The 17,356-nt window shown below is 33.4% G+C and overlaps 2 protein-coding genes across 3 annotated transcripts; one reads left to right on the forward strand and one right to left on the reverse strand.

Annotated features, from left to right (window-relative positions):
- The first annotated feature begins 740 nt into the window (after positions 1-740).
- On the forward strand, positions 741-11,251 carry LOC126759988 (leucine-rich repeat-containing protein 20). Of its 2 annotated transcripts, none has more exons than XM_050475299.1 (4): positions 741-1,371; positions 9,701-9,844; positions 9,915-10,082; positions 10,145-11,251. In XM_050475299.1, the coding sequence occupies exons 1-4, from the start codon at positions 1,092-1,094 to the stop codon at positions 10,297-10,299; spliced, it is 747 nt and encodes a 248-aa protein (XP_050331256.1). In that variant the 5' UTR covers positions 741-1,091; the 3' UTR covers positions 10,300-11,251. The 2 variants fall into 2 exon arrangements, with proteins under 2 accessions (XP_050331256.1, XP_050331258.1); XM_050475301.1 differs by lacking the exon at positions 741-1,371 and adding an exon at positions 9,000-9,251.
- A 3,054-nt stretch (positions 11,252-14,305) lies between these two features.
- Positions 14,306-14,746, reverse strand: LOC126758435 (protamine-like). The gene has a single exon (XM_050472697.1). It carries the CDS (start codon positions 14,744-14,746, stop codon positions 14,306-14,308), a length of 441 nt encoding a protein of 146 aa, XP_050328654.1.
- Positions 14,747-17,356: the final 2,610 nt, after the last annotated feature.

The raw sequence follows: 17,356 nt of genomic DNA on the forward strand, positions 1-17,356 counted from the left end.
TCATCCAGCATCATCATTTAACCAGCAACAATGATTCCAAACTTATATAAGCTGTCTTCGATTCGCCTTTTCTCTGCTCGCTTCTGCTCTGTTATCAAACAAAATTACATGTAAAAGCGACAACAAATTTATCGTATTGAGTTCGTAAAGGAGAGTTCGCGGATACCTCATTAATGCTACCAAGTTGTGTTTGGCTTATTTTAGTTTTACTGTGGTGAATGGTTAAAACGGCAAATGAAAATACAGATTTGTTCTTATTCTTTAATTTTAAGAACGTTACATTTACAACCAATTATAAATTGTATAAAAAACGAAACTTAGACGAGACCAAACTTTTTTTGACACGGACCAAACAAAATACATATACCTGAAATTAAAGGCTATTAATAGAAATAATTTCCCATTATTCGCTTTATTCACCTTGATCGTCGTAAACTCAATGTTCGTTAAAGCGGCGGCCTACTGTAGCTCTTTATCTGGTCTCTCCATTTAACTTTTTCTCGAGATTAATTTTCTCTCGTTCGCATGTAGATATTAGTGCTTGAGGGAGTGCACTCTCTGATATCTCTCGACCTGTGTTGTGATTGCCATAGACTGTGCCTATTTACATGCACATACAACCCACATAGGTATGTAGGAAAACGTGTGCTATAGCTTTTATTATTTTACTTTTGTTTTGATTTCGTTCGACGCAATTATTCTTTCTTCTTCCGTGGTATAAAAACAGCTGATGGCGGAGCTTTTCAACCATTTGAAAAACGGAAGACACACGTAAAGTTTAGATTTAGCGTTTTTGAAATCATTGTTAATTATTTTATTGAAATTGAAAGTGTTAAACGCAAATACAAAAGGTGCCAATCATTATACAAAAAAAAATTAAAAATAAAATTGAAAATATAAAGAGTGACTTACATAAAAATTAGTGGCAGCTGAAAAGTGTACATAAGTGCGTGCAGCACGGGTGAAAGACCCATAAAGTTAACTTAGCATTAACTTCGAAACCAAGGCAGTGTTGCAACTTTTTCTATTGCAAACATATCTTTGTGTAATAAAAAAATCCCGAATAGTGTTGGTTAAAAAAAGGCACAAAAATGCGTCCATTCGGTAACGATATCACTAATATTGCCAACAACAGTGGCAACAGCAACGGCGGCGGTGGCGGAAATAACAATAATAATAATAACAATAACACTAACAGAGTTGCCATCAGCAATGATAATAACAGTGACAATGTGCAGATAACTGACGATCCGCGCGTGCCGCCACACATAGCCCGCATGGGAGGCATAGTGACCTGCTCACCGATCGCCGGACGCGGTATTATTCGAGTGGTTGGCCGCTGTGAAGATGCAAAAGAGAATAATATATTGGGTACGTAGAAACGCTGAGTTGATAGAATTCTTTATCAATCTGTTCGCACATTTTCATTTACTGATGATTTTTTGTTTCATTAGATATGTTCGCTATAAGTTACAATCTAGTTAGATATGTATGCGCAAATATATTTATTTCGGAAAGGTTATGCCGAGCCAACAACGGGTTTTTCACAATTTAACATTTTTTAAAGAATCATAAGTTTTTCGCAATCGATTTTAAATGGGTTTCGGTCTCTTCGACTAAACAACTCAACACAAATGGGTAGCCAAAGGTCTGTTTGACAATAGCCAACCTTAATGTTATCCCTCCATTGAAACATTAACCGTGACATATCCATCGGACTAAACTAAATGCATGATTCGAATTTCTAACAGTTCTTTCACACTTGACGCGACAAATTAGGCTTAGCTGCTAGGCTTAGCAGATACGAGTATGTACTTATGTATTGTATCAAGTAATAAGTGGAACATAACTATAAAATATCAGTATGTATTATTTAATATGCTTAAGCACCTAACTTTACATAAATCATATGTTAAAGTCGTACTAAATTCAGTATATGCATGAATCAACAAAAGCAACCCAAAGTTGTAAAGCAAGTAATCAGCTACAGCTAGACGATTGTGATGTAAATAGTAAATATACGTTTTAGTATTTCTAGCCATTGAGGCGCACTGAAGTGAGCGTTTAGATTGCACGCACTGCTGAGGCATTGCTTTGAAACCAACATTTACATTGTTTAGATACGTCGAACAAAGTGAAAAAGTCTCGGTTTTTTATGGGGTGTTAGTGTTTCGCCACTCGCAAGGCCGCGATTGTTCAATAGTTTCCATTTAACTAACTGGTGAACTGCATATATTATATATTTGAAATGTATTTGTTGTTTGTAGGTCTAAGGTGAGCCAAAGATTTTATTTTAATAATATTTGTTCACATTATCTTAGTATTATTTTAAATTCAATGAATAACCACGTGAGCGTCAACTAAATATTATTTACAAATTTACAATCATAATTTTATTATTCTCCCAAGGCTCTGGCTCACGATAGCCAGAGTAATGCCATAAATACAAGAAAAAACGTTCACTTTGGTTATACCGAACTATGAAACCCTCCACAAATACAAAATATTATATACAATAACTTGAATTTGATCGCTCAGTTTAAATGGCAGCTATATGCTTTAGTGGTTTGATCTGAACAATATGTTCGATGCCTTTATGTATACTTACGGGGTTACATTGGTTTCCTTGGGTAAAAAACAGCCTTTTTTCAACAATTTTTTCTCAAATAAACATTATATTTTTATTACAATTTTTATTGTTACAAACATACACTATTAACAAAGAAATTCTGAAAATTTTGGAAAAAAATATTTTAAACTCGGCCATTGCGATGGCATTTCCGGTGACCCCTCGGCAGGATAATTCCTTACAGGATCATCTAAAGTGAAAAATACGAGTTTTAATTAAAACCTTAACTTAGAACTTGGACGAAGGAAAAACAAAATAAAAATTGAATTTTTGGCAAACAGTTTTACAAAAAAATTTAATTTCAATGAAAATTTCGAGACATTTTTTTTTAAATGGTTGCAGTAGAAAAAAAATCCTTTGTCCTAGTCTTTAAGAATTGTATCTCAAAGACTTGTGTAAAATTTCATTAAGATCGGTTGAGAAGTTTTTGAGAAATCTTGCCAACCGACTTCAAAACAGTTCAGACCGTTTCGAGAAAAACGCGTTTAAAGACGGTCTCGAGCGCACAAGTTCTCAAGGCTGTATCTCCGAAACTATTACTCGGATTAATTTAAAAATTTAGGACAATATTCTAGAGGTGTTGTAGAATTTAATAAGGCAATGAAAAAAAAATCAGTAAACCCATGTAACCCCTTAAGAGGGTATCCGACGTTTTATTTTAGATGTTATAAACTTAGAGGCAAAAAAATTCGACTACTTTTATGAATGGCTCTCTAAAATCTGTGACAAAAAATTTCAATTTCTTAAACCTCAGTTAAAATATAAACCAATATGTACCACATTTTACAAAACACTCTTTCTACGTATGAATTATTATTACCAAAGTTTGCGCAGAATCCATTGATTCATACCAAGGCAGCAGTAGAGGTACTTATATACAAGTCGCACATTTCTGTTTTCGAATAACAATTTTTTGGAATTTGCAAATATGAAGCGTTTTGAAAATTTTTTGTTAAATATTAGTTTAATTATGTTAATACATTAATATACATTCTGAATGCTTGAAAGATAATTCACAATAACAAAAAAAAAAAAAAAACAATAGGAAAGCAAATACATATGATTGAAAAATACGAATTTTGAAACTAAATTTTCGTAAATGTTCAAATATTTTGCTTAACGAAATTCATATTTCAAATTCCTTAAAATACAAAAGACAAATGGTCTTGAGAGGTGCTTGAATCCGATCTTTCAGTATACTATACAATGAGTTGGTAATTGTACATAATAATCCAAAAAGCCATAAACTTCTCAGTAGCCGGATGACAGTAACCAGTTGCTTTCCATAATTAAAACTTTGTACAAAATGTATGTACAACTTGTGAATAGATATATACATATATGAATATACAAAAAGATCTCTTTGTTTACATTGCTATATCAAGGTATGTTTCGGTATATTTTCAGTGTTCAACGAACACAGTAATAACGGCAAATTGAAAAATTTTGTCTACCTTAAACCTTACCTAGTTAAGTATTCTTTCGCTACATTTATAATATATTTTCGCTACAAAGAGATCTCTTCGTTGCACATACATAATTAAAAATTCTGGTTGGTGTAAATGCTGCTTAGTTGCATAACACACGCAAACATGCATGGGTGCTTATATGTACATATGTATATAAGCATTTATTAGGAGTAATTATTAAATGAGCAGTATGTGCTTTCCTATAGCCAGTTAGTGCACAGTTTTATATATCGTAGATATTGCGTGTTTGACCACTCAACCAATTATTTGTGCCATATGTACTATATACATACATACGTACATACAGGTTGCAACTCATTACTCATATTATCATTTCTTAAAAAGGTAGGTGCATTTTAAGTTGTATAATTTTTTACATATAAACAATTTTTATACTGCTCTTACTGCACATATGTATGTATGTACATACATGCAGGCACACAGTGCACAAAAGCATATACTTTCATATATGTATATCATTATATAAATAATTGGTTTACTGCTAACAATCTTTCTTATGAAAAATCATGAGCCTAACATAGATTGAGTATGATTGATTCATCTATGTATATCAATGCAGGTTGTTATGTAGAAATATGGTTGAAATAAACATCATTACATTAATAGTCTATACTTAAGTTAAAACCTTAATACAGCAATTAAAATTTAGAGGGGGTTACACCTAAGATAAAATCTAAAAAACAGCCATTTAAATAAAAAGTAATACTATTTAGCGGAACCACTTATTTTCGATATAAACAATCCGTTACACTACAAAAATGGTTGAAATTCTTAAAGTACGTACTCAAATTATCTACATAGCATGATCCTTTATAGTATAGTGGGTTCACTGAACTCTGCAGATACATTCAATTTCGACAAACTTCACTATAGAACAAAAATATATCGGCTTAAGTTGCTTATGTTGTGGGAGAGTGGAACGAAAAAACGCATCCTTGTCACTCTTTCATCGATTAAATCGAAGCATTTACATATATTTCTAAAAATATCATAAAGTCAGTCAACTTCATTACTGCCATAAGTTACACGTTCACACGTAACTATTACAACCACGAAGCTGTGAAATATTATTTTATCATGATTGTACATATTTGCAAATATAACTTTAAACGGTGTTTCCAGAGGCGATGAAGATATTTTCTCAGACTTGAAAAGTGCATAGTGACTTAATTCAAGTTTTGTCAATGAAATTTTTTATCCAATTAATCCCAGTTTTGACACACAGACATAGTACTACATATTATTAGCGAAGTAAATCTCCAAATTTCTCAGGCATATCCCACAGATTGAACGATATTTTTGATAAAACATTCGCAATTGGATCATTGAAAAATTGGGTCCGATTTAGACAGGTGGTCAGACAGTTACTATAACTTCAGTTCGTCTCATCATTTTGATATTTTATGTATGTATATACATACGTATATATAACCCGGTATCTAACTCGCTAAGTTTTTGATGATACAAACAACCGTTAGGTGAAAAAACTACTATACTCTGTAGCAACATGTTGCAAAGTATAAAAATTGAATTCGGTATATTGCTTTGATTTACCCTCCGCATCATGCTTATTATTAATTTTAATTTAATAATATTATACATTGAATTATATATTATAATAAAGTAGCTAGAAATTGTAAATAAAACGCAAAGTTTTTAATTATTCAGCAACATTTAATTTGTCGCCTTCAAAGTAATCCCCACCAGATGTTATACTTACTTTTGTCAACGATTTTTCCAGTCTTCAAAACAATTTTCATAAGCACTTTTTAGGATGGCCTTCGCCTCTTTCACCGAATGTGGTTTTATCTCTTCGATCGACTGAAAAAGGATTTCATTCCAATAATTGATGACTTATTTGCATGTCAAACTCATAAACCCAAGTCTCATCAGTTTACATATAATGATTTGCATGAATGTTGGATTGGTATTAGCTCAATCGAGTATGTTCAAAATGACCTGCTTACGCACCCTTTTTGAAAAAAATGCAGCTTCATCGGAACGAATCGAGCAAGAATGCGTGTCTTACCCAAAATATCCACTAAATGAATTCGAACGGAGTCGTGACAGATGTCGAGCTCTCTTGCCATCTCTTTAACACTTGTCTGACGATTTTCAAGCCTCGACATCCTTAGCTTTTTGATATACATACATATGTAGATCTTTGTAACCTTTGTGTATTAAACAAAAAAAAAATAAAGTTTTAAGGCCTCCGCAACATTTTGTGAAAGTCTAATGAGGTATTGAACTTGTTTATTATAATCTTATCATATAATTACCAATTTGTTAATTGCGTAGACAACGTCTATATATGTACATACATACATATATATTAATATATATGTACATATTTGTATGTATCTACAAGTATATGCCAGGTTTAATACATACATACAGTACATATGAAATATAAATATTTTCCATTACGTACATACATATGTACATTATACACAAGTTGTTTTGGTTTGAAATCTGCGCATTTTGCAGCTTTTGCGCACTCACTCTCATGCGATCGTGTATGTATACTATATGTATGTAAGCTTTGGAAATTAATATATTGAAATAATAATTATAAACACCAAAATCTACATTAACCAAAAAGAGGTGACGCCAAATTAACTAAGTGCAATTGCTTCTAATATAAATCCGTTTGTTTATTCTCAAGCCGCCCTGCCAATTGTCGTTAGCAGCTGTCTGTTGCTGGCAACTGATCAAGTTGATATGTCTCGTGCTTTCGTTTTTTTCCGGCGTCGTAGCAGACCCTTTGTCTACTGCTACAAACTGGTGGGATTAACCTCTTGGTACTTTCTGCTTGGTATTCTTTACTTTTATGTCATTGCTTCTCTCTCGATTTCTTAAAACAATTCGTCGTGTTTAAAAAACCTTTTCAGGAGGAAAATAATTATACAGTTTCCCTATAATCTCTGTATAATCAAGTACATTTTCATGCACTTATACGTATGTATATACATATGTATATAAAATGTATTTATAATCTATATCTATGTATACTCGTATTTACATTTTTTGAAAACAGTTCTTTTAATGAATGACTTGCACTTTTACTTGTATTTATGCAAACTACATACACACACATGTAGCATGTACATTTGTATGTATGATTCGAACAAAGGTCTTTGTAGTTTTCTGACAGACAATTGGAAAATAAATACTTACATATGTAGACGACTTTTTGTGTTGGTATATACTAGTATATTTTCCAGGCTTCGGAAAATTAACAAAGAGGGAGATTTGGTTATTCTTCTGTGATAAAATACTTTTATGCTCTCCAAATAATATATTATTTGGACATTCAAAGAGTCATAAGTTTAAATATTTCAAGGTATCAAAAATGGGTATGGAGATTATTTTTAGTTCAGTTATAATTTATTTTATTTTATATATATTGGGAAGTCGAAAAAGTCGTTTCGTATTTAGTCAATAGATGTCGTTGCAGTCGTATATCTCCAGTTTTAGCAATCACATTGTGTCATACCACATAGTGTTGGAAAGGTGAGATTTTAAGCTTCATTTAGCCAAAAACAAAAAAAATTAAATTCGGGGAAGTTGAAAAAAAGTTAGAGCTGTTCAAAAATGAGTGAAAATAATGAAGAAATTCGCTTTATTTTGAAATTTTTGTATAAAAAAGGAAGAATGCCATGCAAGCCACCAATAAAATTTGTGAAGTTTACAGAGACGATGCTGTTTCAATTCGTGTAGCATAACAACGATTCGCTCGCTTCCGTTCTGGAAATTTCGAAATTTCGATTTCCACTGGTGAAAGTTTTACACTGATGGAATAATGTCTCTAGCGGGAAAGTGGTAAAAAAGTGGTCGACAAAAATGATACATATTTGGTTCATTAAAATTTCATTATAAATATAAAAAAATAACTTAAAATTTGATTAGAAATACAAAAAGAGTTTTTCGACTACCCAATATACTACATAATGATAAATGTAAATGCCTAAATTGATCAATTTTATTTAAATATTTTTATATATAAATACACTGCCTTAAATATTATAGCAGAAGCTCATTTGTTCCCATAATTGTGAACTAATGTAGAACGTAGAAAGCTTTCGAGCAAGCTTTATTACAAATTAGTGCTCTCTGCACACCACGTTGGATATACTTACGTTTTGAGCACTTAAAAGATAAAGAGCACAGGAGAATTAAAAATACAAATTCATATATGCGATCAACTAATACCCCGGTGAAACAAATACAAAGAGAGAAAATCACACTTTTGGTCAAATAATTATGACAATAGCTAAGAGCTTAAGTTATGTCAACTCATTGCCGCCCCTAAATAAAAGCGGCAGCAGCAAATTTCTGTCAGAAATAAATAAATAAAAATAATAAATTAAATGCTGTTTACTGCTGTTTATTGCTTGTACAAAATAAATAAAAATAATAAATTATTGTTATATATTTATTGCTTGTACAAAATAAATAAAAATAATAAGTTAAATCGCTTTGCATTTCATTTCTTCTACTGAAATGAGCGAAGTGGCTAATAAACACGTCCATCTCTGATATAATGAAATTGCACAAATATATATTGTTACGTTTCTCTGGCCGTTACTCTAAATTCGTTTAAGTAGAAGAGAAAATGTTTAAAGTGTAACATATCGCTAGAATGATGCATGAAGATAGCAAGTGCACTATTTACTGGAAATAACCAATAATGAAATAAACCTAAAATTGAAAATCACGAACAGTTCATAGGTAAAAGCGACTAGCTAAAACGGTAATGAACAATTTTAAAGAGTGATCATTTCACTCTCTTTTATTTTAATTACTCTTAAAATATAATTTCTTGTCAAAAGCAAATGTTTTGATTTTAATATTTTCTTTACCGACTGCATGCACAATAAACCTCTCACTTAATTTCTGTACGGGAGTTGATCGCGTCGCTAGTGTTCTTCTAAATATATTTTCTAGATAAAATAATAAATCTGAAACGAAACCTCGCGAAAATCCACTTGTGTGTTGTAAGAGTGAAAATTAGACTGTATTTGGTTATTATTAATTCATTTCTGAAAAGTTTAGAAAATTGCCAAGAATGGCACATGCTGTGGTGCGTGTCGTAGAAAGATGTGAAAATGCGCAAGATAATGAGTCATTAGGTAATGTTATTTCGAAACTTATTCAATAAATATCAGGCACTTGATTTTTCATAATTTAGTTAAGTACTTTATAAAATTGTAGCAAACATAATCAATAATTAAGTTGTTTGCAATAACTTTGAAAAAAAAGAATCATATATAATTTATTACATATTTTATGTATTATTATCAATATACTTACGTATAGTAAACTCAAATATATATATACATATGTTGACATACCCGGAACTTATATATTCATAAATCAATAAATAAACGAATAAACGAATAAAATTAAGAGCGAATCCATTTATTCACCACCGTACTATTAAAACGCACTCAGAGGTTTCTGTAATCTTTGCAAACATTTGCTTGATATCGTTTAGTTTTATCAGATTTGTTATGAGTAGGCCAAGATTTAAAATTTAATATAGCAAAATCATTAACAAAGGTTTGTTTATTATTTCCAGACTTGTCCGAATGCCAACTGATGCAGATTCCCGACGCGGTTTATCATTTGATGCGCAATACCCAACTAAAGACTTGTGATCTCAGTAGCAATGTCATCAAAAAGATACCAGCGAAATTTGCGCTCAAATTTAATCTCATTACAGGTAAGTGTTTCGCTAAACGCATTAGTCAATATTCCATAACTTATTTACATCTACTTTTCATTGCATGAAGACCTCAACCTCTCGCACAATCAAATGACCAAATTGCCCGATGAGTTGGCAGATCTGAATGCGTTGGCGCGGTTAAATATCTCACACAACTCATTTATTGTTTTGCCACCAGTTGTGTTTAAAATGCCCAAATTACGGGAACTGGACGCCAGTCACAATGCGATCATCGGTAAATTCCCTTTATAATAATCGTTTTAGTTAAACACAACAATAAAACATACTTTTCTTTAGAAATCGACACTGATGAAATGATCACAAGCGATAACTTAGAATTGGTTAACCTGCGACATAATCCCTTGGGACGAACCTGCCACCGCAAATTGAAAAATGTCAGCACATCATTCCGCCTCGAAATATCGGAGTACAATGAGGATGATGATTGGTAGGCTTGTGGGATGTTTAGAAATTACTGTAAAGAAATTATAAGCGATTACTTCCCATAGCTCATATAAATTGGGTTATTTTATTAAATCTAAGACTGCTAAGGATATATTATAAATACAACTTAGCAACTGATTATGTTAATACATTTTACTATGCGTGGAGCCGAACTGCAAAGTACTTATTTAGTGAATAAATTAATTAGTATGTTAGTTACTAAAGACAGCGTTTAACTGATACGAACTGCTGATTTAGTCAACTTTCAGTAAATAATTATAAGCTTTAGGCTTTCACTAACTGTAAATCTGTGTGGGACATTCATTTAATAAGCTGTCTTAACAAAGAACATAGTTGTAAGCAAGAAATATGAGATTGCTGACTTTCGAGTTAAAGTAAGCATAAAAGAACAAACCCTTAAGTAAACCGGTTCAATTGTGCGTAAATCTATCATAAAACCTTTTGAATACGGAAGCTTTTAAGCTTCGAAAGCATTAACGCCAAAGATATAATTTAGATATATTGAACAATTTTATCAGCTATGTAAGCATACACCTAAAGCAAAATGTATATAGTATACTTAAAACTAGAGTTTTTAATGTGATTTCCTTGCTAAACTAATTTTAACACTCTTATAACAGTTTCGGAGGAAACAAACGCATACAGAAAGTTCTTAGAAATTTGCCTTGCTCTGGATGCATTGGAAAAAAGCTAGTCAAATATGGTTTACGATTTTATTTTTGAATTTTTTGAAACTGCCTCAAACAAAAGTTACATATTTTTCAATTAATACTTACATAAATCATTGATTCCTTTTTGGAATACAAAATACATCAGTAGTGTATAATTTTAAATTGTCCAAAAATGTGTTTACTCAATAGAATATGTTTTAGTTGTTTACCTAAATCTTTATACTATTTATAAATAAAGTTATGTTTGCCATTTAGGGTAAAGAAACAAGGTAGAGTCTTTCATTTTAAAATTTTTGAACAATTTATTAAAAATTGTATGTTTCAAATGGAATCACGACTACAGAATCGTTGAAAATGATGTAGAAGTTTTTTCGGGAGGCTACTTTTTTACGAATACTGGTATTTGAGTGGCACACAGCGTTCGATGCTGGTTTAAAGCCATCGAAACCTCCTCTTATGCGAGTCGTCCATTCCACTTTTGTTATAGACAAAAACATCAAAAAGTTAAATAAACAATGTAAAGTATTTATAGAGGGTCATAAATCAAGCTCGATACTCTAACAAAATTGTGCATTGAAAGGTTTCTTTCAAAACAGTTTAAAATAGGTGTGTTGCAATAAGTTATCTAAAAGGAAATCGCGAAAAATATTACAGGGTTATTTTCTAGAATAATGTAAGTAACTGTGAAATAGTTCATAAGAATGGTCATACTTTTTCACAATACTTATTTATATGACCACAGATTCATGGATGAACGACAGTAAATGGTGAAAGTGGAATATTATGAAACAATTTAATAATTATTTTATCTATCCGAACTTCTGTTTGATAGCGAAGACTGTTATTTGAAATTAAGTAAAAATCTGCGAGGTAATAGGTGATATCGAAAATTACGTTCATTTTGTTCTTGCTCCCTAGTCAAATGTCAAATGTATAGTTCAATGTTTTCTGAAATTTGCAATTATAGGTTTAATGCCAACAATTTAATTTTCAAAAAATGTCTAAAAATTTTACTTTCATTCACTTTTGGCATGCAACTATAACACTGATATAGAGTCAGGAATCTATCAGCGATTTTGTAAGATTTGGTTTGTTTTATTTTTAAATATTTATTTCCATTTTTTCTTCTCAAATCAGAAAACACCAAACATACTTTCGTTTAATCTCTCATTATATGATGATCACATCAACCTTAATAACTTTCAACCACCACTTTCAGATCCTGGTGTGAACGTTCTCGTTTCTCTTCGCTATAATTTCCCAAACTATCCAGCTGATTGCGGAGATAGTCTAACTAAAGTTTATCCGCATATTTTGCACAATTTCTTTAATACCAACACCGATATGCACAGTATAAAGTCAACCAGAAATTTGGAAATCCTTAAAGTTAGTATCTTCATAGTAGTGTTACCAAGATATGAGATTTCAAATAATATTGAAAATTTCTGTTTATAAAATGTTTTATTCTTTCTCAGTCACTTCTCACAAATTCTTTGTCCCACAATCTTTAAAACCTGTAAAACCTGTAAAACCACTATAGATATCGTAAGTTGCCCTAGTCCAACATTGACAACATTGTAAGGATTGTTGTGCATAATTCAATACAAGTGATACAGCCAGTCATCGTACACATTTGTTGAAATGTTTCTTCAGAAGTTCTATAAACAAACAAAATGGCTTTTTATTTAAAAGAAAATAACTCATGAATAAGCAATAAATAATATTAAAAATTGCAAATCTGTTGTGGTTGCCCAGTGGACTTGAATGGTTTGAATAGTTCGAGAGTTATCTCTCTAGCGATGTATTGCTCGGAAAGTGAACACCAAGGAGTATCTTCAGCTTATATAAGTCTTTAACACAACCCACACGGTTGGAATTATTTGTGAGAACACGTCTGCACCAAGAGGACTCATGACAGCTCTTTAACTTTTCGTAAAAGCTTTTCCAATCGTTAATTAACCCACTCCCGCGAGACTTGTTGAAGAACCATCCGAAAAGTGCCCTGATTTTCAATAGTTCCATGGTTCGTCAGAATAGGTTCCGTCTGGCCTTAGATTTTTTCAGTAAATAAGAAATCTCCAGGCAGATTTTAATGCCGAGGTGATGGTTGACGGAACCTCTTACAGTACAAGTTGTAGTTTCTATTTCTGGGGTTTCTATGAGACTTTATAGGCTGACATTCTACACCTAGGCTGAGATCAGAAGTGATATTGCGTTCCACGCCCCTTTAGAAAGTAGAGAAGTTTCCCTATCTTCGCGACGCCTCATCCAAGATCTTTCTTAGTCATACGGGAGGTGGTTCTACCTCAGCATATTTGCTGATATTAGCCAGAATTCTCTGACATCGCATTCCAATTTCGCCGTCACCACATTAGTGTTACTGAAATTAGCTGAAAGAAATACGGCTAATTCATTTCGGCTCTGGTTCTAACTGCATTGTTGGGCGTCTGCAGATTATGGCTCCTCGTCTGCAACCCAGAGATGCCGTTACTACTCAGTCACGTTACCTGGAACAGGTCGAAATTGAGGTCATGTGAAAAAACAATAATTTTGTCTATAATAATAATAGGTTAATTTTTTCGGCATAAACAGGTATAAAAAGATCTTACCCTTGTTTTGATTGGTCAGTTTGAATGGCAGCTAAGCGCTATAGTACGAGTGAAAAATTTCAGATTCACGTCTCATAAACTGAATGCTTTTGTTTTGTCATTCATCCTGAATTTCCCGTTTTGAATTACACCCTGTGGATGTCTTACAGCGAAATTATCAATCTAGCGATGGACGAAAAGTTAAGCCTCTCGTTGGAAATTAATTAAATTCATATGATAAACAAAAATAACATTGCATTCAGTGATAAACACTGCGAACTAAATGGTGGTTGTGATTATTTTCACAAACTAACAGGTTTGCCAAATTAATCCCTTGGAGGGATGATATTTAGCATTTGTCTGAAGAAATTCGGAACCATGAGGAAATTTCTTTATATTCCTATTCAAGCCATTACAACATTGGCTCGGTTCGGAGCAAATGAAAATAACGTGGAGATCAGAAGTAATGTGTAATTTAAACACAGTTGCTATGCCTGCGAGTGCTCAGGAGTACTATGGAATTATTTTTGATGTTGGCCTCTGCCTTTCACTGTACCAAAAAGCCAAATGACAAGAGAATACACTAAAAGAACATAATTATACAATTTCCAAGGATGCTTCCTTACCCTCTATTCGTTTAAAACTACTTTTTTTAACTTAATAGACTTTATATTAATTTATTCATCAATAAGTAGTTACAGTTGAAAGAAATTTTGTTAAAATTAGCCACCAGTCTAACCACGATTTGCTTGCTGTCTTCTGCGTTGACGCCTTTGCCTTCTACGTCTTCTTCTTTGCGCACGTCTGCGGGCTTGACGCTGCCTTCTTCGTGCCGCACGCCTTCTTTTAGCGGCTTGTCGTCTTCTTTGCCTTCTCCTTCTAGCAGCAGCATTACTGCTACTAGAAGTTGCTGATGAAGCAGCTTCTGTTGTGGTGGCACCAGATTCAGTTGTTGTTGCCTCCTCTGCTGAAGCTGTTGTTGCAGATCCTGATGCTGCGGCTGCTGTAGTAGATCCTGATGCTGCGGCTGTAGTTGTAGAGTCTGAAGTTGCGTCTGTTGCTGTAGAGCCTGCTGCTGTAGAGTCTGAAGCTGCGTCTGTTGTGTCGGCGGTGTCTGATCTGGTGGTGATGGTTAGAACCAATACACCCACCATAAGTGATGGCAGCAATTTCATGTTTTATTCGACTTTGGTAAAAACTCAGCAGGTTGCTTTGTTGTTAAGCAGATCTCAACTGTGCGGTTAGTAAGATTTTAGTGCGCCTTAAATAATAAAGCACACACTTTGACTTTCCTAAAAAGTCTAAATATTTGTTTTAAGTAGTTCTGGGAAACATTATAGTTAGAATTCTTGTGCAAATAGGTAAATAAGCGAGGCAAAGATACAAAATAAATACATGCTTTTGGAAATTTTAATTATTTACAAAAATTAACAATTGTTTAAAACCGAATTTGATTTGACTTCAAAACATACGATTCACACAACATACATACTGTACTGTTATATAATTATAATACGTTCCGTAGTACTGTGCTCTAATACGATGTATTTATACAATTGCAAATTGTGTGAGAATATTTTAATTTTTCATTTACTTTTTAATTTTTTTGAACAACAAAAGTTCAAGGACTGTATATTCTCCTAGAAATGATAATATTATGTGAGCACTAACGTCAGAACTACAAGTTTCCCGCATCATTGGTTGCGATGTCAATGCACACACAAGGTGAATCGTTACTAGAATTTGAATATTGTTGTGAGTCAATTTTCGTGAAAAAAAATCTTGTCAAAAACTATTGGAGCGATCGGCAATTATCCGCAATGTTTCGAGTTCGAAATTCTAATTTAACCACAAAGAGGGAATTTCCATCACAACATATGCAGATGATTCTAACATATTGACGTCAGGCAATCGAATCGATGTCATGTGTTAGAAAGTAAATAACTATTTCACTGATCTTTTTCACATTTTCTAGGCAAGGAGCCTGCTACTCCCCACAATACATGCAATAGCGTTAGCGTTAGCCAGCAACTCCTGTGGAAAGAAACATAGTTGGCAACGTATAAGGCAATCGTACGGCCGGTCATCGACGCCGACAACGCTGCACTGATATGGTCACCTGGAAGTAGTTGAACGCAGAAGAATAAGCTTCACACGTATCAGAATGCTGCACGCCTTTTTGTGTCTCCTGACGAACACCTACGTAATCAGACTTGCAAGCTTCCGGTAAATAAACACAAACCCCGTTCAAACAGCACGTTATCTTAGTCTACCGTTAGATGACAACTCACAGGAATTGTACCACCAAATTGTTATTGAGCATGTCGTAAAAACTAAAATTTTCATTTACCTGACGTCGAAAATATATGTAAATATAAAATAGTGTGGAAATTTTAGAGATTTTATTGAATTTTACGTAGGTTGCTCTTTATATTTGGGGATTTGATAACTCTAGTGTTGTTATTTGGAAATTCATAAATTAAAATAAAAATTTTGATATTTTTGATGGTATGAATACTCAACGTTGTCATCCTCAGTGAAAGTCAAGAAGAGATGCTAGGGCAATTGGTACTTACGAACGGGCGTCGGTCTTGAAACAAGCCGTGCACTACATAAATGTATACAAAACTTTATACTACTTGCCTAGCGAGGTTGTGCGCTGAGATTGGTACCCGCCACGTAGAAACTACCCCAAATGAAAAAGAAACAACAGCCTCAGTGACATTTACTACAGTGGAAATAGGATCCATACATCTTTCGAAATGAAACCGGTCACACCGTTACTGTCAATGGAGAGCGGTATAGATCGATGACAACGAACTTTTTATGAACGCAATTGGAAGAAGTTGATCTTAACAACATCTGGTTCCAACAAGATGATTTCAAGAAATTGTGACATTGTCTAAGCAAAAAACCAGACTCTCCTGAAGCTTTAGAAGTTAATATTTAACGTGCGATTCAACTTGATTTAGTGGAGAAAGTACTCGAAAATTGGGTTCACCGAATTCGTTTCTGTAAAAGAGGTTGTGGAAGCAATTTGAATGACGTTATATTCAGAACTGAATTATATACATATGTATTTGAAAAGAAATTAAATCGCTTTTATTGGAAAGCTCTGTGCAAAAGTGAACAGCTGCTGGCGTATGGCGATGATACAACCGCGCCGTTAGTTCTGCTTTCTCCAGACTGGATATGGAAGCGAATCGTTTGGGTCTGGTTGTGAACGTGGATAAGTCGAAATATCTCCTGTCGACAAACAAACAATGATCGCATTCGCGATTTTGCAGCCACTGACAGTCATATTTTTGAAGTCGTATATAATTTCGTCTTTCTTTGAATCATTATCAACACCAACAACAAAATCAGACTTGTCAATTGGTGCAACTTGAAAAGTAAAGTCCTCTCTGTACAAATAAAGATCAAACTGTACAAGTCCCTCATTATTCCCGTTCAGCTTTATGGTGCGGAGGAATTGACAATAAAGTCATCTCACGAGTAGGCCTTGAGAGTGGAAGACAGAAAGGTTTTGCGAAACAATTATGGTTCTTTGCTTATTTGCAACGGCGAATATCGCATTCCATGGAACGATGAGCTGTACGAAATATATGGCCGCATTGTCATAGTTGGAGCACTCCAGCTTTGAAAGTTTTCGATTCAGTACCCGCCGGAAAAGAAATCCACTCCGTTAGAGCGATCAGGTGGAAAAAGACCTGGCTGCACGTGGTATCTCAAAAGAATTGGCGGGCTGTTGTTAACTCGGCTAAGCGATTTCTATGCCAGTAAAG

The sequence above is a fragment of the Bactrocera neohumeralis genome, chromosome 5 (genome assembly GCF_024586455.1).
Source record: "Bactrocera neohumeralis isolate Rockhampton chromosome 5, APGP_CSIRO_Bneo_wtdbg2-racon-allhic-juicebox.fasta_v2, whole genome shotgun sequence".
Taxonomy (NCBI): domain Eukaryota; kingdom Metazoa; phylum Arthropoda; class Insecta; order Diptera; family Tephritidae; genus Bactrocera; species Bactrocera neohumeralis.